Source organism: Chiloscyllium punctatum, chromosome 9, assembly GCF_047496795.1.
Source record: "Chiloscyllium punctatum isolate Juve2018m chromosome 9, sChiPun1.3, whole genome shotgun sequence".
NCBI classification, from domain to species: domain Eukaryota; kingdom Metazoa; phylum Chordata; class Chondrichthyes; order Orectolobiformes; family Hemiscylliidae; genus Chiloscyllium; species Chiloscyllium punctatum.
In genome coordinates this window covers 116599832-116626590 of record NC_092747.1, presented here as the reverse complement: position 1 = coordinate 116626590, position 26759 = coordinate 116599832, and the positions used below count along the sequence as shown (strand labels likewise).

At 43.3% G+C, this 26759-nt stretch overlaps 1 protein-coding gene across 6 annotated transcripts in view; it reads left to right on the top strand.

Moving 5' to 3' along the window:
• The window catches only part of myo16 (myosin XVI), a 390437-nt gene that overhangs the window by 325303 nt on the left and 38375 nt on the right, over positions 1-26759 (top strand). For all 6 annotated transcript variants that reach the window (XM_072578153.1, XM_072578149.1, XM_072578148.1 and 3 more), the window contains one exon: positions 16127-16229. In XM_072578153.1, coding sequence (XP_072434254.1) covers positions 16127-16229 — 103 coding nt within the window. The remainder of the gene's footprint in view (positions 1-16126; positions 16230-26759) is intronic.

Here is a 26759-nt window from a genome sequence, read left to right as displayed (position 1 = left end):
TCTAGCCACTCATACTGGGATCCAAGAGGCACTGTGGGGCATCAACAGCAGCAGAATTGTACTCCAGCACAATCTGTAACCTCAAGGCCATTATAAAGTCATAGAGATGTACAGCATGGAAACAGATCCTTCGGTCCAACCCGTCCACGCCGGCAAGATATCCCAATCCAATCTAGTCCCACCTGCCAGCACTTGGCCCATATCCCTCCAAACCCTTCCTATTCATGTACCCATCCAAATGCCTCTTAAATGTTGCAATTGTACCAGCCTCCACCACTTCCTCTGGCAGCTCATTCTACACATGCACCACCCTCTGCATGAAAAAGTTGCCCCTTAGGTCTCTTTTATATCTTTCCCCTCTCACCCTAAACGAATGCCCTCTAATTCTGGACTCCCCAACCCCAGGGAAAAGACTGTCTATTTATCCTAAAATGCAGTCAATACCTGAAAGGGTTAACTTGCATCACAAGGCGTGATCTGCTTATCAGAATTTTAAAAGACTGTGTTTCTTGGAAGAGAAAGTTGTGGGGTGTAACCTACAATTCTGCATGCGTTCATCAGAGTCACAGAGAAATCCCAAGTAATTATCTTCAGCATGCATAAATGCAAGGTATTGCATTTTGGTAAAACGAAAAAAGGGCAGAACTTGTACAGTTAGTAGTAGGGCCCTGGATAATGTTGTCGAACAGAGTTACCTAGGGGATCAGGTACATCGTTCTTTGAAAGTTGCATCACAGGTAGACAGGATTTTAAGAAGACATTTAGCTCACTTGCCTTCATTACTTGACCAATGAGAAAAGGAGTTGTGATGTCATGTTGAGTTTGTGCAGGATGTTGGTAAGACCTCCTCTGAAGTATTGTGTCCAGTTCTGATTGTCCTGCAATAGGAAGGACATTATTAAACTGGAAAGCATTCAGAAAAGGTTTACAAGATGTTGCTGTGACTGGAGGGTTTCAATTTTAGGGAGAGGCTGGATAGGCTGAAACATTTTTTCCTGGAGCAAAGGAGATTGAAAAGTGATCTTTTATCGAGGTTTTTAAAATCATGAGGGGCAGAGACAAGGTGAATAGCAAAGGTCTTTCCCTGAGATGGGAGAGTTCAAAACAAGGGGGCATATTTTTAAGGTGAGAGGAGAAAGATTTAAATGGGACCTGAGGGGCATATTTTTCAAATAGTGTGTGGTTTGCATATAGAATGAATTGCCAGAGGAAGTAGTAAATGCAGGTATAGTTACAACATGTAAAAGACATTTGGACAGTTACATGAATAGGAAAGGTTTAGAGGGATATAGGCCAAATGCAGGCAGGTGGGAAATTTGGTCAGCATGGATGAGTTGGACCAACGCGTCTGTTTCCGTGCTGTACAATGCTATGATTCTATGGCTGCTGTAGTCTGGTTGGGAATAAGAAGCTAAAATATAGTAATATGGATTTCTACCATATAAAACAAAATTGACAAGTGATGGTTAACTGACATGGTAGCTTCTGTAACTTTGCTTTTCTAAATTCAGAGCTGGAATTGAAATTTATATTCTTAAAAATTCATTCATGTGATATGGGCTTCACAGTCTGTTTCAGCATTTGCTAACCATTTCTAATCAGCTTCAAAGGTGGTAGTGGGCTGCATTCTTGAATTGTTGTTGACTGTGGCTTAGGTGCCCACACTGTCAATGGGAAGGGAGGTCCAGGTTTCTGATGAGTAACAGTGAAGAAACGGCGAGTACAGTTGAAGTCAAAATGACATGTAGCTTGGATGGAAAGGTTTACCTGCTGGTGCTCCCATGTATCTGCTATCCTCTTCCTTCTCTGTAGATTAAAAAGCTGCTGTTAGAGCTGAACCTTGGTGTGATGTTGCAGTGCATCTTGAAGCTGGGATGAGCTATTGCCACTGTGTCAATGTTGGAGGGAGGGAATGTTAAAATGTTCATTGGGATGCAAAGAAGGGGGCCTGCTTTGTCTTGAATGGTATTCAGCTGCACTCGTCCAGTCAAATAAAGAGTATTCTATCAAACACTTGATGCCTTATAATTGGCGGACAGGCTTTGGGGAATCCGGAGGTGACTTACTTACCACAGAATTCCTAGCCTGTGACCTGCTTTTGTAACCACAGTATTTATACAGTTGGTGCAGTTCAATTCCTAGTCAGTAGTAATCCCAGAGTGGTGACAGTGGCAGAATCAGTTCCGGTTATGCTATTGAATGTGAAATAGCAATGATTAGACAAATATACTTGCCACTAATCAGCCCAAATCAATGTTGTCCACACCTTGCTATATCTGGATGTGGATGGCTTCAGTATTTGAGGAGTTGAAAATGGTGCTGAACACTGCACAATCATCAGCAAACATCTTCACCTCTGACCTTTAAGATGAAGGGACATTTGTTGATGAAGCAGCTGAAGATGGTTGGGTCCAGGACTACCTTGAGGAACTTCCCATTGTGATATCCTTTGGCTGAGATGATTGACCTCAAACAAGCATCATTTCTTCCTTTTATGCCAGGTATGATTCCATCCAGTACAGAAAGTTCCCCTGACTCCCATTGACTATAGTTTGGCTCATGATCCTTGATTTCTCACTCATATCATAAACTGCCTTATTGTTTAGGGCAGTCACCCTCACTTCCAGTCTGAAGTTCACTTTTCATGATCAAATTTGTGCAAAGGCTGTAATGAGGTCCAAAGTTGATTCGGCCTGGCAGAACACGCACTGGCATTAACAAGCAGGTTATTGCTTAGTAAGAATCACTTGTTAGCACGTCGAATGCACATTCATCACTTTGCTGATGTTTGACAATCAATTTCTCCCTGTTTGTGGACAGCACATCTCGGCAATGTTTCATATGGCTGGATTGATGCTCATGTTATAAATGCACCTGAACAACTGGCCTATAGGTGTGAGTAGTTTTGGAGCATGTCCTCAATACTGTTGCTTGAATGTTGTTTGAGCCCCAGAATGTTTGCAGTATCCAATGCCTTTAGCCATCTAAAAGCAGAAGTACACTATCCAGCATGGCTCGTCATCTCTCTCAACTCCATATTCTCATGCTATCCCCAGATCCTTTGATGGCATTTGTGACTAGAAATCTCAGTCACTGTTTTCGATTTACATAATGGCTGAACTTACACAGTCCTCCAGAGGTAGAGAATTCCAAAGTTTCCCCTCATCTTAGTCTTAAATAGGTTGCCTTTTATTCTGATACTACCCTCTGGTATTCACTCCCACAGCCAGGGGATATATCCTTTCTGCACCAACTTTGTCTCTCCAATTTCCTGAAAGCATGGAAGTGAATTCCCTTGGCTGTCGGCTGGCATCTGATGAGCTAGAGACTTGGGGTGAGGCTGAGGTAGATCATCCACTCTCATGTCTGGCTGAAGATGGTTGTAAATATTTCTGTGTTGTCTTTTGCACTGATTTACTGGCACCTCCCGTAATTCAGAGATATTTGTGGAGTTGCCTTCAGTAAATTGTTGAATTGTCCACCACCATTCATGGCTGGATATGATAGGACTGTACAGCTTAGATCCAAGCCATTGGTTATTGGATCACATCTCTATCATGTGCTTTTTACAATCATGACATGTTGTGGTTTAACTCTCCTCGTAAAATTAGATGAAGAGGCGTATTGGAAAAGAGAACTTTTAAACAGCATAACCAATGAAAAGCAGCATATAGATTCTAAACAATTCAGGTTTTTGCTGTATAGGATATCAATAGCTACTTTGGATATTTAACTGACTATTTCAGTTTTGAAATGATTAACTCACTGAAAGCAACACAGAAGAATCTTCTGTCTAATCTGGAATTATCAACCAGAAATTCTGTGGGACGCAACATTGTGCGAACCATTATATCCTTGTTGAAATTGCAAAAGGCTATTTGTTTCCCATTTTTTATAATTCCAATAAGGGGTGGCACAGTGGCTAGCACTGCTGTCCTGCAGCGCCAGAGACCCGGGTTCACTTCCCACCTCAGGCAACTGTCTGTGTGGAGTTTGCACATTCGACCCGTGTCTTGTGGGTTTCCCCCGGGTGCTCCAGTTTCCTCCCACAGTCCAAAAAATGTGCAGGTTAGGTAAATTGGCCAGGCTAAATTGCCCATAGTATTAGGTGAAGGGGTGAATATAGGGGAATGGGTCAGGGTGGGTTGCTCTTCAGAAGGTCGTTGTGGACTTGTTAGGCCGAAGGGCCTGTTTCCACACTGTAAGTAATCTAACCTAATCTCAATTTCTCCTTCTCTGTCGCTTCTGTTTTGGTGATGCCACCTTCTGCAGGGAGGCCTGAAATAGCCACCATTTTTCATCAACTGAGGATTCTCTGCTATTGTGTTTGACCCATCTCCTGCACTTCCACCCTCACTCCCTCCCTTTCCTCTCACAACAATGATAGGGTTTCTCTGGCCCTCATTTACTACCCCACCAACCTCCACATCCAAAAGATTGTAAGCTGCCATTTCCTTCGTCTTTGATGGATGCCATGACCAGACATACCACCTCCTTCCACATTGTGGTTTCCTACATGTTGGGGAGGTGAAATACAGACTGGGTGATCACTTTGTAGACCACTTATACACTGCCTGCAAAAATGACCCTGAGCTTCCACTTCAAAATATGCTGGCTAACATTTCTGAGGCAAGCCTGCTTGCAGCCTTGGCACAAGCTCGAAGAATTTTCCGCTTGGGGACCCTGCAGCCTCTTGGATCCAACATTGAGTGACAGCTTGATTCCATTCTTCCATATTTTCTTCACCCACCTCACATCTCTTCTTGTTGTGATATTGGTTGCTTTTAGCACAGTCACCCATTCCCACATACTCCTATGCCCATTATGACATATGGGCTGCATTCAGCACAACTGGCCTACTTTCTCACTCCTGTTTCTTCTTTCTCTTGTTCAGTTTTATTTTCTGTCCTGACTTCTTTCCATTTCTCTCTCTGGATTCCATGTCCACCGATCTGGGCATTCGAAAGTACATGCACGCACACACACCTTCCAAATTCGACTTCAGCATAATTACAAGTGTTTTTTTTTCCCTGCTGCTTACAGTTTTGATGGAGAGTCACCAGACTTGAAATGTTAACTTTGCTTTCATTCCATGCATGCTACCAGACTTGCTGAGTTTCTCCAGCAATTTCTGTTTTTGTTTCAGACCTCAACTCTGTAATTCTTGGTTTCATATTATATTTCTTTGTAGCTGCACTGTAATGTTACTTGTAAATATAATTGGGAGGCATTGCTGGTTTTGAATATTTTCAATATCAATGGGCAGCACTGTGGTTTAATGGTTAGCCTGGCTGTCTCACAGCACCAGAGATTCCAGCCTTGAGTGACTGTCTGTGTGGAGTTTGCATATTCTCCCTGTGTCTGGGTGGGTTTCCTCCAGGTGCTCCGGTTTCCTCCCACAGTGCAAAGATGTGCAGATTAGGTGAATTGGCCATGCTAAATTGCCCGTAGTGCTCAGGGATGTGTTGATTAAGAGCATTAGTCAGAGGAAATATAGAGTAAAAGGGTAGGGGAATGGGTCTGGGTGGGGTACTCATTGGAGGGTCGGTGTGGACTTGTTGGGCCAAATGGCCCGTTTCCACACTGTAGGGATTCTATGATTCTTTTAGGTGTTAACCTTGTGAAGCTAACAAACAAGAATACTTGTATGCCTAAGCATAAGTAGCAAGTGATAGACTAAGTGAGCTCACTCTCATCTGATGAGATCTAAGCTCTGCAGTCCTGCCACATCCAGTCATGACTGATGGTGGACAACTAAACAACTCACTGGAGGAGGAGTCTCTACAAATATCCCCATCCTCAATGATGGAAGAGCCTAACACATCAGTGCAACAGATAAGGCTGAAACATTTGCAGCAATCTTCAGGCAGAAGTTCCAAATGGACGATCCATCTCGGCCTCTTCCAATGGTCCGCTGCATCACTGATACCAGTCGACAGCCGGTTTGATTCACTCCCTGTGATAGCAAGAAACATTTGGAGATCCTGGACTATGAGCCCTTACAATATTCCAGCAATAACAATGAAGAATTGTGCTTCAGAGCTTGCCGCTTCCCAAGCCAAACTGTTCCAGTACAACTACAACACTGGCATTTACCCACCGATGGGAAAATTGTCCAGGTATATCCTGTATGCAAAAAGCAGGACAAATCCAATCCAGCCAATTACGGCCCCATCAGTCTACTCCCAATCATCGGTAAAGTAATGGAAGATGTCACCAGCAGTGCTATCAAGCAGCACCTGCTCAGCAATAACCTGCTCAGTGACACTCAGTTTGGGTTCTGCCAGGGCCACTCAGCTCCTGACCTCTTTACAGCCTTGGTTCAAGCAAGGACAAAAGAGCTGTTTTCCAGAGGTGAGGTGTGAGTGACAGCCCTTGACATCAAGGCTGCATTCAACCAAGTGTGGCATCAAGAAGCCCCAGCAAAACAGGAATCAATGGGCCTTGGGGATGAACTCTTTTTGGTTGGGATCATACCTGGCACATAGGAAGGTGGTTGTGATTGTTGGAGGTCAGTCATCTCAGTTCAAGGGCATCTGTGCAGGAATTCCTCAGGGTAGTGTCCTAGGCCCAATTATCTTCAGCTGCTTCATCGTGCCTCCATTATAAGGTCAAAAATGAAGAGGTTTGCTGAAAATTGCACAATGTTCAATACCATTTATAGCTCCTCAGGTACCGAAACAATCCATGTTAAAATGCAATAAGATCTGGACAATATCCAGACTTGGGCTGACATATGGCAAGATACATTTATACCATACAAATGCCAGGCAATGACCATCTCCAATAAGAGACAATCTAACCACTATCCCTCGATATTCAATGGTGTTGCCATCACTGAATCCCTCACTATAAACATCCTTGTGGCTGCCATTGACCAGAAACTCATCTTAATTCTCCACTTTAACATTGTGGCTACAAGGCCACATCAGAAGCTAGGAATACTGCAGTAAGTAACCTCACTTTCTGACTCCCCAAATCCTGTCCATTATCTACAAGGCACATGTCCAGAGTGTGGTGAAATACTCCCCACGTGCCTGGAAGTAAGCAGATCCAATATCACTCATGGAGCTTGACTCCATCTAGGACAAAGCAACCTAGATTGGCACCACATCCACAAACATCCACTACCAATGCGCAGTAACAGCAGTGTGTACAATCTACAACATAGACTGCAGAAATTCACTGAAAATCCTTGGGTAGCACCTTCCAAATCCATGACCACTTCCAACCAAAAGGACAAAGGCAGCAATTACATGGGAACACCATCACCTGCAAATTCCCTCTAGGCCACTAACCATCCTGACTTGGAAACATATCACCTTTCCTTCAGTATCACTGGATCAAGATCCTGGAATTCCCTCTCTAATGCCATTGTGGGTTAACACACAGCAGATGGACCGCAGCTCACCACCAACTTCTCAAGAGCAGCCCAGGGACATGCAACAAATGCTGGCCTAGCCAGTAAAATCCACATCTCACAAGTGAATTTAAAAGATCTTTCTCAAAGCACGTATGTCACGGAATATGGATCTCCAGCAACTGCCACATCTCCCTTCTTGTATCTCAGCCACAGCCCCTCATTATCCCACTGCTGAGAGAAGATGCCTCAGATTCTTACATCCTGGCACTTACTTGAGGCCTCTCTTTATCCAGCTGCTTATTGGCTGGTTCTAAAAATGGTAGCGTTGTAGAGTTTATGCATTTACCCATTCGGTTTCATGCTCTAATGTGGGGATTTTCTCTTGTGCAAGACCATTACGAAAGCAACATCTGCAAGGATCACTCCTTCAAGGTGGTTCCTATAGGCTATGATGCTTTTCACTTCCATGTCTTGTCACCTCCCCCCCCCCCCCCCCACCCACCCCACCAAAGCATGCCAGCTGAGTACAAGTGGTCAACTAGCTGGAAGAAAATGCAGATTCTCAGGGCTGTCAGGAACAATGCAGACTGCCAGGTATTGCACTAACCAGTACAGGACACAGCTAAGTGAGGACATTCAGACAGCCGCTAAAATGGGGAACATTAGGGGAATGTACAAAGGCATCAAGAAGGGATTAGGACCAGCTCAGAGCAAGGCAGTTACCCTCAAATCCTCTACTGGGAGGTAATCACAGACAAAGGCCAGCATGTGGAGAGCTGGGTAGGACACTACTCTGATTTCTATTCCAAAGAGTATACCATGACCACTCCAGCACTTGATGGTATCATGTGATTGCTGACCATGGACGAGCTAGACGCAGAGCCATCAGTAGAAGAGTTCAGCAAGGCCTTTGACAGCCTGACCTCAGGTAAGGCCCCGGGTAGCGACGGGATTCCACCTGATCTGATCAAGTGCTGCAAGACTACCTTCCTGCTCCCATTGCATGTCTTGACAGTGCTGGCAAGAAGGAGCTGTACCGTCGGCCATGAAAGATGCCAAGATCATTGCCCTTTACAAGAACAAGGGCAAGAGAAGCAACTGCAACAACTACAGAGTTATCTCTCTCCTCAACACTGTCGACAGGGCCTTCGCTCGGGTCATTTTGACTGCAGAAAATGGCAGAACATGTATACCCAGAGTCACAGTGCGGCTTCCGTGCTAAAAAGTCAACAGTAAACATGATCCTCTCCCTTTGCCAACTTCAGGAGAACTGCAGAGAATTGAAAATGTCCCTGTATGTCACCTTCATTGACCTCACCAAGACGTTAGACCTGGTCAGCAGAAATGGTGTTTTCAAGGTTCTCCTGAAGATCGGCTGCCCACTGAAACTGCAGAGTATGATAGAATCCTGTAACATGAAGGGGACAGTGCAGTTCAATGGCAGCTCTTCTGAGTCCTTCAACATCCGCAGCGGCACCAAACAAGGCTGTGTCTCACTCCCACACTCGTTGGGACTCTTCTTTGCTGTGATCCTGAAACATGCCTTTCTGATTCCCCAAATCCTGTCCATTATCTACAAGGCACATGTCCAGAGTGTGGTGAAATACTCCCCACGTGCCTGGAAGTAAGCAGATCCAATATTGACCTTCGCACAAGATCAGACAGCAGGCTCTTCAACCTGGCCCGCCTCCAAGCCAAGACAAAACTACATGCTGCACTCATCAGAGACATGCTGTTTGCCAATGATGCTGCAGTTGCAACACACACCCAGCAGGAACCCCAGTTACTGATAACTGCCTCTCTCACGCTTGCAACGATTTCTGGCTGACTCTCAGTCTGAAGAAGATGAGTGTCCTGGGCACAGGGCACACCATCGATGACTATGAACTCAATGTCATCCATCAGTTTACGTACCTTGGCTCTACCATCACTGACGATCTCTCCTTGGATACAGAGATCGACAAGAGAATCGGGAAAAGATAAAATGACAAATGCTGACTTTGATGCTCACATCCTATGAAAGAAAATAAACAATGAGTACAGATGTAAAGCTTTGAATATATTAGAGTAAAATATTACACAGAGGTCATAGGACACTGTTAGGCATAAGGAACCTAGTTTTCCCCTTCTGCAGGACAACTTTGCCAAAGGTGATATTTGGAGATTTGTGGCATTGTAAAAAAAATCACACAACACCAGGTTATTTGGAAGCACTAGCTTTCAGAACATTGCTAAGGTGATGAAGGAGCAGTGCTCTGAAAGCTAGTGCTTCCAAATAAACCTGTTGGAATATAACCTGGTGTTGTGTGATTTTTAACTTTGTCCATCCCAGTCCAACGCCTGCACCTCATCATTGTGGCATTGTAGGTTGCTGTCAGGGAATATCTTAGGTTAGCCACCTGATGTTCTTTTTGATGACGTTCCAGCTGTATTTCTGCAGTTGCTCAAATGAATCACATCTGGGATTGTTAGCAATGTCATTGCAGAGGGTGCTGAGCTCCTTCAGATGCAGAGTGGGTGCTGGCTAGTTATTCATGGGCTCAGCCTGAATTGTAAAGTTTAAGTTCTGACTACAAACTGTGGTCAAACTTCCATTTTAACAAGTTCAAGCCTTTCTTCTCAAGCTTCTGCTCAAACTCATAGATAAGCCACCAAAAGTAGTAGTTTAGAAGAAATATGTTTCCAAGAATCTTTGCTTAAAATAATATTCATTGATGTACTTAAGGGTGTTAATCTAGCTCATTATGCTTAATCAGCTGAAATCTGATCTTTGAAATAATTCCACAGAGGCCGGTATCCTGTCACCAAGCCACCCTTTACTTACATGTGGAGACTCCTTGATACTGATCCAGCTCCCTCAGAGCCAGCTCTCAGAGTAAACAGAACCTCTGACACTCCTGTTTATATCTGTCAGCCAGGGATTCCTGATTGTACCAGGTTACCAGCACCAATCAGGGAACTCATATCCTATTAGGTCCACTTGGCTGACCTTGTTACAATCACATAGGTTTATCAAAAAAAAACTTTTTTTTGTATTTATTACATGACCTATGGCTGATCCAATTTTAAATATGAAAATTACTTTTAAAAAACACATACAGGAAGAACTAGTCTGTTCAAGTGGGTGCATAACTGTCAACTCCTTAATGAATTAATATCAAATTATATTCAAAAGCTTTTGGTTTGCCTTCTGTCCTGCAAAAGAAAGGTAAGCCGTCAGTCACTGTGTTGACCTGTGTTCAGATGATGTCCCCACTATAGCTAAATAGCTGGAGTTAGATAACAAGGAGCAGGAGCAAGCCGTGAGACTTGCATCATTGTAATGTCTGTGAGGGTGAGGTGCAGTGTCTGGATATTAGGTTTGAGCCTTAATTGGTAACGACAGGAGCTTGTGTATTAAAATGGGAAGTTGATGGAGTGGTATGTACAAGATATCATGTGGTGATCCTTTCACTGACCTTGACCATCTGGTTAAGAACATTAAACTGGTTTTAACACTGCACCAGGACCTCAGACCTAGATGCTTTGCATTGACCTCACACAGCACCTACTTCCATTTCCTTTGGAAGGCAATTCTCAAGGTCTCTCTGTCCCCAGTTGAACGATGACTTCCTTCTCCCTCTTCACTTCCACCATCCTCTGGTCTCTAGCACCACTGCTGAGGACTTCTGAGCCTTTGTGTTTCACTTGTCTAGTCTCCACACGCACCTAATGTCAGTCCAAACAGTTCCACGGAGTGCAGCCTGTTAGAGAAGCAGATGGTCTGTGCCATAATCTTTCAGTGCCTAATCCCATGCCCATGTTGTGCTGAGGTAGCAACAGCACTGGTCCCACTCAGACAAATGCAGTAATCGTGTGAATGAAGAGACTGCACTGAAATTGTGTGTTACTGCTGCAACAGTCGCAAACATGGACAGACAGTAACCTCTGTACTCAAAATGTGGCATAACTAATGTTTAACCTCGATTAACTCGGCATTCTCTAAATTGTATGGGAAAAGTTTTCAAATAATATCTGATGTGAGTATAACCATAACAAATTTATTGTCTCATTTCTACCAGATTATAAAGTCTTAGTTAACAGATCTGTCTTCTGCAGTTTAGTACTTGTGTAAGAAATATAATGTTCTCCCCTACACCTAAAATATGACATGGAGGTGCTGGTGTTGGACTGGGATGGGCAAACTTAAAAAAAATCACACAACACCAGGTTATAGTCCAAAGGTTTATTAGGAAGTACAAGCTTTTGAAGCACTGCTCCTTCATCAGGAAGCAAGTAGGGCAGCATTATAGGACACAGATCCTGCCACACTAGCTATCTGATAGAGGAGCAGCACTCTGAAAGATTGCACTTCCAAATAAACCTGGTGGATTGTAATGTGATGCTGTATGACTTATAACTTTGCCCACCTAAAAACTTAGTCCATTAAAAAAATCACCTGGGGTTAAATAAAAAGCTGGTAGATGTGAAAGTCTGATGCTTGATCCTGTTCAAGATTCAATTTGTGATCTTTGTAAGAGCACAATAATGTATTTTAGTACCTATGGGCTAAATCTCTACACCACCACTTTTCATCATCCTCAATAATCAATACATAGAATCCAGAACTGTATTCACCACAGATGAGTTTTTTTTAAGATTAGATTCCCTACAGTGTGGAAACAGGCCCTTCAGCCCAACAGGTCCACACCGACCCTCCGAAGAGTAACCCACCCAGACCCGTTTCCCTCTGACTAATGCACCTAACAGTACAGGCAATTTGGCATGGCCAGTTCACCTGACCTGTACATCTTTGGAGTATGGGAGGAAACTGGAGGAAACCCATGCAGACACGGGGAGAATATGCAATGTTTTGGGTGTGACCCTTCTTCAGGACCAGGGGGTGTAAGGTGTAGGGGGATCTCCCCTGTGCTGCTCCTCTCAACACAGGGGAGTTCCCCCTACACCCTACACCCCCAGTCCTGAAGAAGGGTCACACCCAAAACATTGACTTCTCCACCTCCTGGTGCTGCCTGGCTTGCTGTGTTCTTCCAGCCTCCTGCCTGTCTACCATGGATTCCAGCATCTGCTATTTTTTGTTTGATCTGTACCAGAGTGATTCTTGCAGTTTGTACCAGAATATGCAAACTCCACACAGACAGTCGCCCGAGGCTGGAATTGAACTTGGATCCAGAGGCAGAATGCTAACCACTGAGCCACTGTGCCACCCCAAATTAGACTCCGACTAATTTCTGTGAGTGGGTCCTAGCCCTCTGTGATTGATCAGCCCTCTGTGCTCACATCTTCTCAACTGATGATCCCAATTTTTCTGATTGCTTGTGACAGCCCTACAGTCCTGTCCACTTCCCACCCCTGGACTGCAGACAGACAGATCCCCTAACCAGGATTGACTTAAGCAGACAACTGAACATGACGAAACCCTTGAGCTGAGTGCAGACTGTACCGAGGCACAGTGAAAAGCTTTGTCTTGCGAGCAATAAGATCACATTGTTAAGTGGCATAGCTAGTAAATAATAGGTAATCAGCGGCAAAAATAAAAACAGAGGTACAGGCAAATGTTAAGAGTTTGTGAGTCCATTCAGTATTCTAACAACAGTAGGGTAGAAACAGTTGTGAAACCGGCTGGTGCGTATGTTCAGGCTTCTGTACCAACCGCCCGATGGTAGAGGTTGTAGAAAAACATTGTCAGGTTGGGATGGATCTTTAAGAATGCTGGCAGCCTTTCTTTGACTCCACCCACTTATAGCCAAGGCCATTTGGTCGAATGAACTTGCATTGGGGTTTGCTCAGTAGGCAGTTGGGCATGCTGTGGGTGTTAGGCTGATGTTTTGGTGAACCGTTTAGGAAGGTGTCCCACCTACACACCCAGACATATGCCTACTGACAAGCAACCTATCTGTGTGTCTGTACAAAATAGCCTGCCAAAACAGCAGTACTGAAAGCCTTCATGCTCTGGTTGCATTTGCTCATAGCATGTTTCTACCGCTGCTTTGCATGTTTGTAATTTTGTGTTGTAGCATTACCATATTTATACCTCATTTTTAGGCATGTGTGATGCTTCTTTTGATATGTCACCTTCACTCATTACACCTGACTACAATCTGGGTAGTGGGTTGATCCCTTGGTTTGATAGTAATGGTAGTGTGAGGGATAAGCCAGTCCGTGATGATAACGGATTGTGGTGCAATAAATGCATAATGCTGCTGATAGCCCCCTCATGGCTTACCAGTTCTGAATCGATCCCATTTAACATGGTGGCAGAACCATAGAACATGATGGAGCAAGTCCTCAGTGTGAAAAGGGACTCCTACTCCACTGTCATGGACAGACATATGCTTGGTAGGTAGATTGGTGCAGGCAAAGCGGGGTAGGTTTCTTCTTTGTGTGAGTTCTCTCACCAAGCTAAAAATGCAAACTGCCATATATCTATCTATCCACTCCCAAGGCTTCAGCTGGTATGTGTGTTGCTGTTGAAACACTTCTGTGTTTCCTGTACAGCAGGAAACAGATTGCCAACAGGGAAAACTCCGAGTGATATCCTCTGTCAAATTGGTGTTGAGATCCTGCAAACTCTTTGACTGGTATTTGGTAGACCAAGTAATACACCCAACATTGCATTATACATGCCCATCAGCACCTGCCTGTATGCCAACCTTCAAGATCTTCTGAAGCATGACTCATCTGAAACCTTGCCCTCTAGCGAGTTGGCAAATGACCCATCTTTTCAATGATCTGGTTGTAGCTCAGTGGTATCCAATAACTCAAGGTATGAGATCCCAACTCTCCACCAGCCCCTAAGGTACATGCAGTGCCAACAAAGCGAATGTGAGGCCTGTAGATGCTGGAGAGTCAAAGTTGAAAAGTGTGGTGCTGGAAAAGCACAGCAGGTCAGGCAGCATCCGAGGAGAAGGAGAGTCGCCAATTCAGCCATAAGCCCTTCATCAGGAATGTCAGTGCCAACACCTGAGCTGGTAGTTGTGGGTACCAGATTAAGAGATGCTGCATGAAGCCTATCCTGTTTCTCAAGCATGATGCAAAAATTGGCTGCCAATTGGTTATATAAATAATATAAAACTATAAACTTCCACATACAATTGTAAGTGAAAAAGGTTATATACTTATTTGCTTTAGCAGAAGAATAGACTCGAATACAACGCTGTCTTTCTCCAATTAGTACACACTTTGCTTCTTTGCAAATCTGCCAAATGGAAAAAAATCAAGCTCATTATTTTTGTGGACATGCTCCAAACAAAAACATACATTGAAAGGATAGGAGTACTGAAGAATTTATATACTGTGATCACATTTCTTACATGAATAATATTTACCAGTAAGAGTAAACATGTAAAGATAAGGTTTAATGAGCTCTAATGGTATTTTCGTACCTATGTAACGGTACAGATTTCTATTTGTCCAACATTTGTCACTGTAATTCATTTATTGTCCTTATTCTGTTTACCAAGGATATGTTATGCTGGAATTTCTAGGAATCAGTTGCAATTGCCTTCTCTAAAACCATGCAAAAGCTGAAATGAATTCTACATTAGAAAAAGAGGAATTTTGTTGGATGTCCATACATAATAGACAGGTCTATTGTTGACCTTGCTTTTACTCCTGTGTAGTCATAACCTTGTATACCTGGCTTTGTCTAAGCACCCTATGATTTGTCTGTCCTTGTACATTAAGATCTGCCTGTACTGCTAGCAAAACAGAACCTTTCACTGTACTTAGGTACACGTGACAGCAATAAATCAAATCACATCAAATGAAATAAATCAAATCAAATATGCAAGCCATGCATTCACAGCCAGCAAATCACAATGTGGGATTGCCAAGGGTCAAAAACTAGAATATCCGTGATATCCAATTACTACTTCCAAAAGTTTGGATTGCCTTCTGTCTCCTCACAAGATATTAATTGTGGTTTGGAGGTGCCAGTGTTAGACTGGGGTGGACAAAGTTAAAAATCACACACCAGGTTATGGTTTAACAGGTTTAATTGGAAGCACTAGCTCTGGGAACGCTGCTCCCTAATGAAGGAACAATGCTCCGAAAGCTAGTGCTTGTGCTTCCAAATAAACCTGTTGGACTATAATCTGGTGTTGTGTAATTTTTAATTAAATACATTAATTAGCTAACCTGAAAGCAAGTGTCTTGTATGATACTCAAGACAGCCAAATAGAGAAGGATTCAGAACATCACTTCACGGCAGTGTCATCCAAAATAAAGGGAGGGCAAATCATGAAAATTTCTGTTTTTGTACTCCACTTTACAGGAGTTGGGGGGTCATGTTGCGGCTGTACAGGACATTGGTTTGGCCATTGTTGGAATATTATGTGCAATTCTGGTCGGAGGCTGAGGGGTGACCTTATAGAGGTTTACAAAATTATGAGGGGCGTGGATAGGGTAAATAGGCAAAGTCTTTTCCCTGGGGTGCGGGAGTCCAGAACTAGAGGGCATAGGTTTAGGGTGAGAATGGAAATACATAAAAGAGACCTAAGGGGCAATTTTTTCACACAGAGGGTAGTGTGTGTATGAAATGAGCTGCCAGAGGAAGTAGTGGAGGCTGGTACAATTACAACATTTAAGTGGCATTTGGATGGGTATATGAATAGGAAGGGTTTGGAGGGATATGGGCCTGGTGCTGGCAGGTGGGACTAGATTGGGTTGGCATATCTGGTCGGCATGGACGGGTTGGACCGTAGGGTCTGTTTCCATGCTGTACATCTCTGTGACTCTATGTCTCTATGACTTTCCATGCAGGTACAGGATTCTGGCTGACATAATACTGGGAGACAGGAAAAAACTTTCTGCAGAAGAGAAGTGTTGCCTCATTCTGCAACGGTGTAAGTTACAAGGCTGGCAGGTACGTAACTGTTAAAGTGTGAGTTTTATTTTGTGTGGTCACTGCATTACAACTAGACTGGCATGTGTATGCCATTATATAAATCATAATAGAAACATTGCCACCTTGAAGACATGCATCCAGCATTTAGCTTCTATTGATGCTGCTGCTGATCAACACAAACATAAAGGGCTTGACCAGAAATTGAGGTCTTCTAAAAACAGTGCTGACAGGGAGAACTGCTCACAAAATCACAGGTCCACCAGCGAAGCAGTAATTCTGAATTCACGTCCAATGACCACAAGTTATGAGATCAATAAAACAATTAATTTGTGGTCTGGCAACAAACATTGACCATGAAAGTGACCAGATTGGTACAAAAAATTAAACTGATACTTTATTATACATGAGGGACGAGTGCTGCCACTGTCACATGATCTTAACAACAATATTACATTAGTCCTACGCTCTGTGGTTTACTCTTAATAGTGTCAAGACAGTCTGGAATTGATAGTAATTGCTACCTTGATGAAATTGGTCACATCCCAACACCAGAAAAGCTATCACCAGTTCTCACAGGAAGCAGCTGCTCCGGCAATCAGCCTTTATAATGAAGCAGTCAATACAAATTTGTGCAATCAGGTATAAATAAATGGACAATTATTAAAACATACATGCAACCATCCAGTTTAGAATCCTGCCATAATGCTAACAGCAAAAGAACAAAAACATCAGGTTCTGGAAATCTGGTACAGAAAAAACAAACTGCAAGAATCACTCTGGTACAGATTAAACAAAAAATAGTAGATGCTGGAATCCATGGTAGACAGGCAGGAGGCTGGAAGAACACAGCAAGCCAGGCAGCATCAGGAGGGGGAGAAGTCAATGTTTTGGGTGTGACCCTTCTTCAGGACTGGGGGTGTAGGGTGTAGGGGGAACTCCCCTGTGCTGCTCCTCTCAGCACAGGGGAGTTCCCCCTACACCTTACACCCCCTGGTCCTGAAGAAGGGTCACACCCAAAACATTGACTTCTCCACCTCCTGATGCTGCCCAGAGTCAATCTGCTGGCCCAATAGCATCTACGGAGAAATTAGCGTGGTTAATGTTTCAGGTCAATGACCTTGACATTTCTCAATACAACTACTGCCAGGCCAGCAGAGTGTTTCTCCTGTATTTTTCAATGTTGTTTTAACATTATGCAGTGGTATTATTCTCTTTCAGTTAATGTTCAAACAGAGAAGCTTACCAGAATGTGCAGTATGCAGAAAATAATGAGAAAAATATTTTGCTACATGGAATCTGCATCTTCCACTGAATAAATTTTTAATCTTTAATGCTCCATTAATGGTTTTCTTTAATTAACTAAGCAATTTTGATTCAACTATTTGTAGTGATTGTACCAGGTTAGCTAGTTGGGTCTCTTGAATATGAACTCCTTGACGAGGGCTATTAATCTGATCCAATGAGGGAGAACTGTTTGACATAAAAAATTGAATGTCAGGGATATTGAATCAGGGGATGCCTGACTTAGTGAGAGACAGTGCTATTGTCAATGATGATGCATTTGTTACATAAAGGGTATCTGGAGATGCAATGCTGGCCTCTGAAGAGTTAGTTGACCATTATTCTTGTTTTCAATGAAAATCTAAGGTTAGATTTTGCAAGTCTCTGCTTGCAGCACAGAGTTTCACTTGACAGGGGAGGACGGGAAAAATTTCTGGCTGTAACAGCTGCTCCTTTTTTTGAAATATTTAAAGTGTTGGAGGTGATTTTCTTGAATTCCAGGAGCAGCAATTACTGTTTTAAATGCTGTTGCATTGTTGTGGAACTTTGGAAAAAAAAGTCAAAACAACAGCAGTTTTAAAAGGGAGAAGAACAGACAAAGGAAGCACATGGTGAGGTCAGTGCAGGAGAGAGAGAGAGAGAGAGAGAGAGAGAGAGAGAACCTGCACAGTTACTGCCTTTGCTGTTTTGAATTCATGTATCGCTGGATATCGGAGTGCGTCTGGGAAAAATGACAAACAGTGAAATTCACAACTAATCTTGGAGGAACCTGTTTGGGCGAAGTTCACAGCACAGAATCAGATACGTTAATCATTTTAAGTGTGTCCAATAGAAAGGCTGCAGTAGTGAGTAGAATAGTTTCTTTCTTGATTATATGTTTTTGCAGATATGTCTCTTGATTAAACTTAAAATATAAGCCATAACTATTAGATTAACTTAGGGCAATGTTTTGTAGAGGAATAAGACGGTGTTATTTTCTGCGTCTGTAGATTGTAAAGGAGCAAAAATGGCCCTTAGTACATTGATATGTACTTCTTGTCAGATGTGGGAGTTTAAGGGTTACTGCGGGTTATATCTGCCATAAATGCTGTTGGACGCGAATCTTATCAGATCGAATGGATCGGTTGAAGAGACAGTTAGAAGCAATGAGGAATTTGCAAAAGCAACAGTATGTTTTTTGGATCCTTCGGGGGAGGGAGAGCAGCCCCAAGTTGTGGTCCACATTGGCACCAATGACATAGGTCGGAAGAGAGATGGGGACTTGAGGCAGAAATTCAGGGAGCTAGAATGGAAGCTTAGAGCTAGGACAAACAGAGATGTTTTCTCTGGTTTGCTGCCCATGCCACGTGCTAGTGAAATGAGGAATAGGGAGAGAAAGGAGTTGAACACGTGGCTTCAGGGATGGTGCAGGAGGGAGGGTTTCGGTTTTTTGGATAATTGGAGCTCTTTCTGGGGTAGGCGGGACCTCTACAAGCAGGATGGCCTTCATCTAAACCAGAGGGGTACCAATATCCTGAGTGGGAAATTCACTAATGCTATTAAGGTGGATTTAAACTAATACAGCAGGGGGATGGGAGCCAAAATTGTAGGACAGGTACAGAAGAGGATGAGAGTAGGGAGTTCCCAAATCAAGTATCTGACACTGGCAAGCGAGAACCTGGTTTGAAGTGTGTGTACTTCAACGCGAGGACATCTGAAATAAAGTGGGTGAACTGGCAGCATGGGTTGGTACCTGGGACTTCGATGTTGTGGCCATTACAGAGACATGGATAAAGCAGGGACAGGAATGGCTGTTGCAGGTTCCGGGATTCAGATGTTTCAGTAAGAACAGAGAAGATGGTAAAAGAGAGGGAGGTGTGGCATTGTTGATCAAGGACAATATTACAGTTGTAGAAAGGATGTTTGGGGACTCGTTAACTGAGGTAGTATGGGCTGAGGTTAGAAACAGGAAAGGAGAAGTCCCCATGCTGGGAGTTTTCTATAGGCCTCCGAATAGTCCCAGAGATGTAGAAGAAAGGAGAGCAAAGATGATTCTCGATAGGAGTGAGAGAGGCAGGGTAGCTGTCATGGGGGATTTCAACAATCCAAATATTGACTGGGATCACTACAGTATGCGTACTATAGATGGGTCAGTTTTTGTCCAGTGTGTGCAGGAGGGCTTCCTGACACAGTATGTAGACAGGCCTATAAGGGGCGAAGCCACATTAGATTTGGTACTGGGTAAAGAGCCTGGCCAGGTGTTAGATTTGGAAGTAGGTGAGCACTTAGGTGACAGCGATCACAATTCTGTCAGGTTTACTTTAGTGATGGAAAGGGATAGATGTACTCCACCGAGCAAGAGTTACAGCTGGGGGAAGGGAAATTACGATGCAATTAGGAAACATTTAGGAAGCGTAGAATGGGGAAGGAAACTGCAGGGGATGAACACATTAAAAATGTGGAGCTTATTCAAGGAAAAGCTCCTGTGTGTCCTAGATAAGTATGTATCTGTCAGGCAGGGAGGAAGATATAGAACACGTGGTTTACTAAGGAAGTGGAATCCCTGGTCAAGAAGAAGAAGAAGGCTTATGTTAGGACAAAATGTGAAAACTCAGTTAGGGTGCTTGAGGGTTACAGGCAAGTCAGGAAAGACCTAAGAAGAGAGCTCAGAAGAGCCAGGAGGGGACATGAGAAATTGTTGGCGGATAGGATCAGGTATGTCAGGAATAAAAGAATGACGAGAGTTAAATTAGGGCCAATCAAGGATAATAGTGGGAAGTTGTGTGCGGAGTCAGAGGAGATGGGGGAAGCACTAAATAAATATTTTTCGACAGTATTCACTATAGAAAATAAAAATGTTGGCAAGGAAGATACAGAGAGACTTGCATCTAGACGAGAAGAGATTGAGGTTCACAAGGAAGAGGTATTAGAAATACTGCAGAGTGTGAAAATAGACAAGTCCTCTGGGCTGGATGGGATTTATCCTAGGATCCTTTGGGAAGCAAGGGAAGATATTGCCAAGCCTTTGGCATTGATCTTTAAATCATTATTGTCTACAGGAATAGTGCCTGAGGACTGGAGGTTAGCAAATGTGGTTCCCTTGTTCAAAAAGGGTAGTCGAGACAACCCTGGTAATTACAGACCAGTGAGTCTCACTTCAGTTGTTGGAAAAGGTTATAAGAGATAGGATTTATAACCATCTAGAAAAAAATAATCTGATCAGGGACAGTCAGCATGGTTTTGTGAAGGGTAGGCCGTAGATGTGGTGTATATGAATTTCAGCAAGGCGCTCGATAAGTTTCCCCACAGTAGGCTATTATACAAAATGTGGAGGAATGGGATTGTGGGAGACAAAGCAGTTTGGATCAGTAATTGGCTTGCTGAAAGAAAACAGAGGGTTGTAGTTGATGGAACATGTTCATCTTGATGTCCAGTTACTATCGGCGTACTGCAAGGGTCGGTGTTGGGTCCACTGCTGTTCATCATTTTTTATAAATGACCTGGATGAGAGCTTAGAAGGGTGGGTTAGTAAATTTGCGGACGACACAAAGGTTGGTGGAGTTGTGGATAGTGACGAAGGATGTAGTAGGTTGCAGAGAGACATAGATAGGATGCAGAGCTGGGCTGAGAGGTGGCAAATGGAGTTTAATGTGGACAAGTGAGGTGATACACTTTGGCTGGAGTAATTGGAATGCAAAGTACTGGGCTAATGGTAGGATTCTTGGGAGTGCAGATGAGCAGAGAGATCTCGGTGTCCATGTACACAGATCCCTGAAAGTTGCCACCCAGATTGACAGGATTGTTAAGAAGGCATACAGTGTTTTGGCCTTTATTAATAGAGGGATTGAGTTCCAGAACCATGAGGTTATGCTACAGCTGTACAAAACTCTGGTTAGGAATATGGGACTGGGATATCATAGCAATTACAGAAACATGGCTCAGGGATGGGCAGGACTGGCAGCTTAATGTTCCAGGATACAAATGCTACAGGAAGGATAGAAAGGGAGGCAAGCGAGGAGGGAGATTGGCATTTTTGATAAGGGATAGCATTACAGCTGTGCTGAGGGAGGATATTCCCAGAAATACATCCAGGGAAGTTATTGGGTGGAATAAGAAAGGGATGATCACCTTATTGGGATTGTATTATAGACCCCCTAATAGTCAGAGGGAAATTGAGAATCAAACTTGTAAGGAGATCTCAGCAATCTGTAAGAAAAATAAGGCGGTTATGGCAGGGGATTTTAACTTTCCAAACATCGACTGGGACTGCCATAGTGTTAAAGGTTTAGATGAAGAGGAATTTGTCAAGAGTGTACAAGACAATTTTCTGATTCAGTATGTGGATGTACCCACGAGAGAAGATGCAAAACTGAACCTACTCTGAGGAAATAAGGCAGGGCCGGTGACTGAGGTGTCAGTGGGGGAGCACTTTGGGGCCAGCGACCATAATTCTATTAGATTTAAAATAGTGATTGGAAAAGGATAGACCAGATCTAAAAGTTGAAGTTCTAAGTTGGAGAAAGGCCAATTTTGATGGTATTAGACAAGAACTTTCGGAAGCTGATTGGAGGCAGATGTTTGCAGGTAAAGGGACAGCTGGAAAATGGGAAGCCTTCAGAAATGAGATAACGAGAATCCAGAGAAAGTATATATTCCTGTCAGGGTGAAGGAAAGGCTGGTAGATATGGGGAATGCTGGATGACTAAAGAAACTGAGGGTTTGGTTAAGAAAAAGAAGAAAATATATGTAAGGTATAGACAGGATAGATCAAGTGAAACCTTAGAAGAGTATAAAGGCAATAGGAGTATACTTAAGAGGGAAATCAGGAGGGCAGAACGGGGACATGAGATAGCTTTGGCAAATAGAATTAAGGAAAATCCAAAGGGTTATTATAAATACATTAAGGACAAAAGGCAAATAAAGCCCCTCAAAGTTCAGCAAGGCGGCCTTTGTGTGGAACCGCAGAAAATGAGGGAGATACTGAATGAGTATTTTGCATCAGTATTTACTGTGGAAAAGGATATGGAAGATATAGAATGTAAGGAAATAGATGGTAACATCTTTTACAGAGGAGAAAGTGCTGGATGTCTTGAAACAGGTAAAGGTGGATAAATCCCCAGGACCTGATCAGGTGTATCTGAGAACCCTGTGGGAAGCTGGAGAAGTGATTGCTGGGCCTCTTGCTGAGTTATTTGTATCATCGATAGTCACAGGTGAGGTGCCGGAAGACTGGATGTTGGCAAACATGGTGCCACTGTTTAAGAAGGGTGGTAAGGACAAGCCAGGGAACTACAGACCAGTGAGTCTGACCTCGGTGGTGGGCAAGTTGTTGGAGGGAATCCTGAGGGACAGGATGTACATGTACTTGGAAAGGCAAGCACTCATTAGGGATAGTCAACATGGCTTTGTGCATGAGAAATCACATCTCACAAACTTGATTGAGTTTTTTGGAGAAGTAACAATGAAGATTGATGAGGGCAGAGCAGTAGATGTGATCTATATGGACTTCAGTAAGGCGTTCAACAAGGTTCCCCATGGGAGACTGATTGGAAAGGTTAGATCTCATGGAATACAGGGAGAATTAGCTATTTGGATACAGAACTGGCTCAAAGGTAGAAATCAGAGGGTGGTGGTAGAGGGTTGTTTTTCAGACTGGAGGCCTGTGACCAGTGGAGTGCCACAAGGATCGGTGCTAGGTCCTCTACTTTTTGTCATTTACATAAATGATTTGAATGCGAGCATTAGAGGTACAGTTAGTAAGTTTGCAGATGACACCAAAATTGGAGGTGTACTGGACAGCGAAGAGGGTTACGTCAGATTGCAACATGATCTTGACCGGATGGGCCAATGGGCTGAGAAGTGGGAGATGGAGTTTAATTCAGATAAATGTGAGGTGCTGCATTTTGGGAAAGCAAATCTTAGCAGGACTTATACACTTATTGGTAAAGTCCCAGGGAGTATTGCTGAACAAAGAGACCTTGGAGTGCAGGTTCAAAACTCCTTGAAAGTGCAGTTGCAGGTAGATAGGATAGTGAAGAAGGCATTTGGTATGCTTTCTTTTGTTGGTCAGAGTATTGAGTACAGGAATTTGGAGGTCATGTTGCAGCTGTACAGGACATTGGTTAGGCCACTGTTGGAATATTGCGTGCAATTCTGGCCTCCTTCCTGTCAGAAAGATGTTGTGAAATTTGAAAGGGTTCAGAAAAGTTTTAGAAGGATGTTGCCAGGGTTGGAGGATTTGAGCTATAAGGAGAGGCTGAACAGGCTGGGGCTGTTTTCCCTGGAGCATCGGAGGCTGAGAGGTGACCTTATAGAGGTTTACAAAATTATGAAGGGCATGGAGAGGGTAAATAGGCAAAGTCTTTTCCCTGGGATCGGGGAGTCCAGAACGAGAGTGCATAGGTTTAGGGTGAGAGGGGAATGATATAAAAGAGACCTAAGGGGCATCTTTTTCACACAGAGGGTAGTATGGGTATGGAATGAGCTACCAGAGGATGTGGAGCAGGCTGGTACAATTACAACATTTACGAGGTATTTGGATGGGTATATGAATAGGAAGGATTTGGAGGGATATGGGCCAGGTGCTGACAGTGGGACTAGATTGGGTTGGGATATCTGGTTGGCATGGATGGGTTGGACCGAAGGGTCTGTTTCCGTGCTGTCCATCTCTATGACTCAATGACTCTCTACAAGTACAGTATAGTGCAGAGTATCAGGCACAAAGGTCAGTACTCATAGAACACCTGATTCTGGATAATTAAAATGAATTAGCAGAAGATCGGGAATATCACAGCTTGGTGGATTGACATTATCTCTTGATCTTCTAACCTGTGCTCTGTCAAATGAGACTTGAGCCTCAAAGATTTTAGCCTCAAAGAAAGATTAGCTTTCTCCTTGATGAGCGTAAACTTGAGTATTTTTGCCTTTGAAAGAGCTCCTACTATTGCTATTCTACTTTTTGTTCATTTTGTCAGTTAGTGTTAGCATTTGACCAGCTTTATAAAGGATTGAACTCCATAAATGCAAATATGCTTTTCATATCAACATGGATTTCAGACATTTCTATCTCTTACAATTTTAATTGTGTGTGGGAATATTTCAAGCCTGCAGGTTTTCTTACTACAGTAAGTGGATTTCAATTTCAATACTTTTTTTTGGCCTAATGAAATGTTTCAGAAAGATTGGCTTGATTTTAACTTTTTAAAAAATTCTTTCATAAGGTGAGGGTGTCACCAGCTAGGCCAGCATTTATTACCCATCCTTGAGGGCAATTAGGCATCACCCACATTGCTGTGGGTCTGGAGTCACATGTAGGCCAGACCAGGTAAGGATGGTAGTTTACTTCCCTAAAGGACATTAGTGAGCCAGATTGCTTTTCCCAACAATCAATTCATGGTCATTATTAGACATTGAATTCCAAATGTTTATTAAATTCTAACTCCACCCTCTGCTGCAGTGAGATTTGAACCTGGGTCCCCAGAACATTACCCAGGTTTCTGAATTAACAGTCCAGTAATAATACCACTAGACCAGCACCTCCCTGCTTTCTAGCTTTCCGTTTGTTGTGAGGGAATCCAGCAGTGTCAGAGCACTGGCATTTCAACAATGTGTTTTCCATAAGGATGGCACGGTGGCACAATGGTTAGCACTGCTGCCTCACGGTGCCAGGGACCCAAGTTTGATTCCTGCCTTGGGTCTCAGTCTGTGTAGAGTTTGCACGTTCTCCCCATGTCTACATGGGTTTCCTCTGATTTCATCCCACAGTCCAAAGACGTGCAGGTTATGTGGATTGGCCATGCTGAAGAGTCCAGGGATGTGTAGGTTAGGTGGATCTGCCATGGGAAGTGCTCTTTGGAGGGTCAGTGTAGGCCAAATGGCCAGCTTCCACACTGTAGGGATTCTATGTTTGTGAGCGGCTTGTTAATATAGCCACATGTTTGCATATTGCTTCTTGGGTTCATGACCAACTGGAACAAACAAGCATGGTGATGAGGTGTGGCAATGCAGTGCCACACAATGTTGAATGAAACTCCGAGGACAGGAAATATTAAGTGGTATGTCACATTCAACTGTATTGTCTTGTGGAGTTTTTGCCAAATCTACTTTCTTAAGCACTCCCCTGCACATTAGTCCATAAACCATTTGAACGTGCAGATGCACCCAGCCCTCTCTGTCAAGGCTCCTTCACATCCCTGTTATAAATTGGCACACATTCCATCTTAAGACAATGTCGGACCAATATCTCAATGACCATCAACAAATATTAGATTTGTAGATTCTCAAAGCATCCAACTTTTTCTTAATCATATGTTTCTTCTTACTCGCCTTGCAAGAAAGTAGAGCACCAGGGAGAGGCGGAGAATTGGATAATGTCCTCTAATAATCTTTGCTTTGACAAATTGTAGAAGAGGAAGCTTTGGAAATAAGCTGGCTCTCACATTGCCTGCCCATTGTGATGGAAATAGGGTTTTCCTGCTGACAGAACTGAAAACCACACAGCTGTGATGTCCATGTTGACTTGATGCAAGCAGACAAAATGAAATGACAATAAAAAAACTGCAATAATTTAGCACCTTCTTAGCTTTGAATTACGCCTGTCATTTCCTATAGACCTTTCATGTCCCTCAGAAAATGGTTGCAGAGGAGGATGTGGACACCTCAGAAAAGAGAGCTCACTTTGTCAAAGGGTCCATCCTCACTGTCCACCAGCTCAGGTACACACACCGAGGTGTGTGCAAGAATGCAGAGGTAAGTAAGAGGTTGTCATGTGGTTTCTCAGATATTAAAAGTGAGAGCAAAGACAGGTGCAGCTACAGACAGTCCTTTGTGGAGGGTACCGCACCTTCCAAGATCTGCTTAGCTGGACCTTGGGAGACAAGAGGCAAGTAGATAGTTAGATTCATAACATCATACAGCACGGAAACAGACCCTTCCATTCAACTTGTCCATCCCAAGCAAATTTCTCAAAATAAACTAGTACCACTTACTGGTATTTAGCCCATATCCCTCTAAACCTTTCCCATTCACATACCGAACCAAATTTCTTTTAAATGTTGTAACTACATGTGCATTTATCACTTCCTCTGTCAGTTTTTTCCACACACAAACCCCTTCCTATGTGAAAAAGTTGCCCCTCATGTTCCTTTTAATTATCTCTTCTGTCACTTTAAGTATATGCCCCCATGTTTTGGACTCCCTCACCCTAGGGTAAAAGGTCTTGTCTGTTCACCTTATCTATATGCCCCTGATGATTTTATAAACCTCTATAAACCTCATCCCCCAACCTCC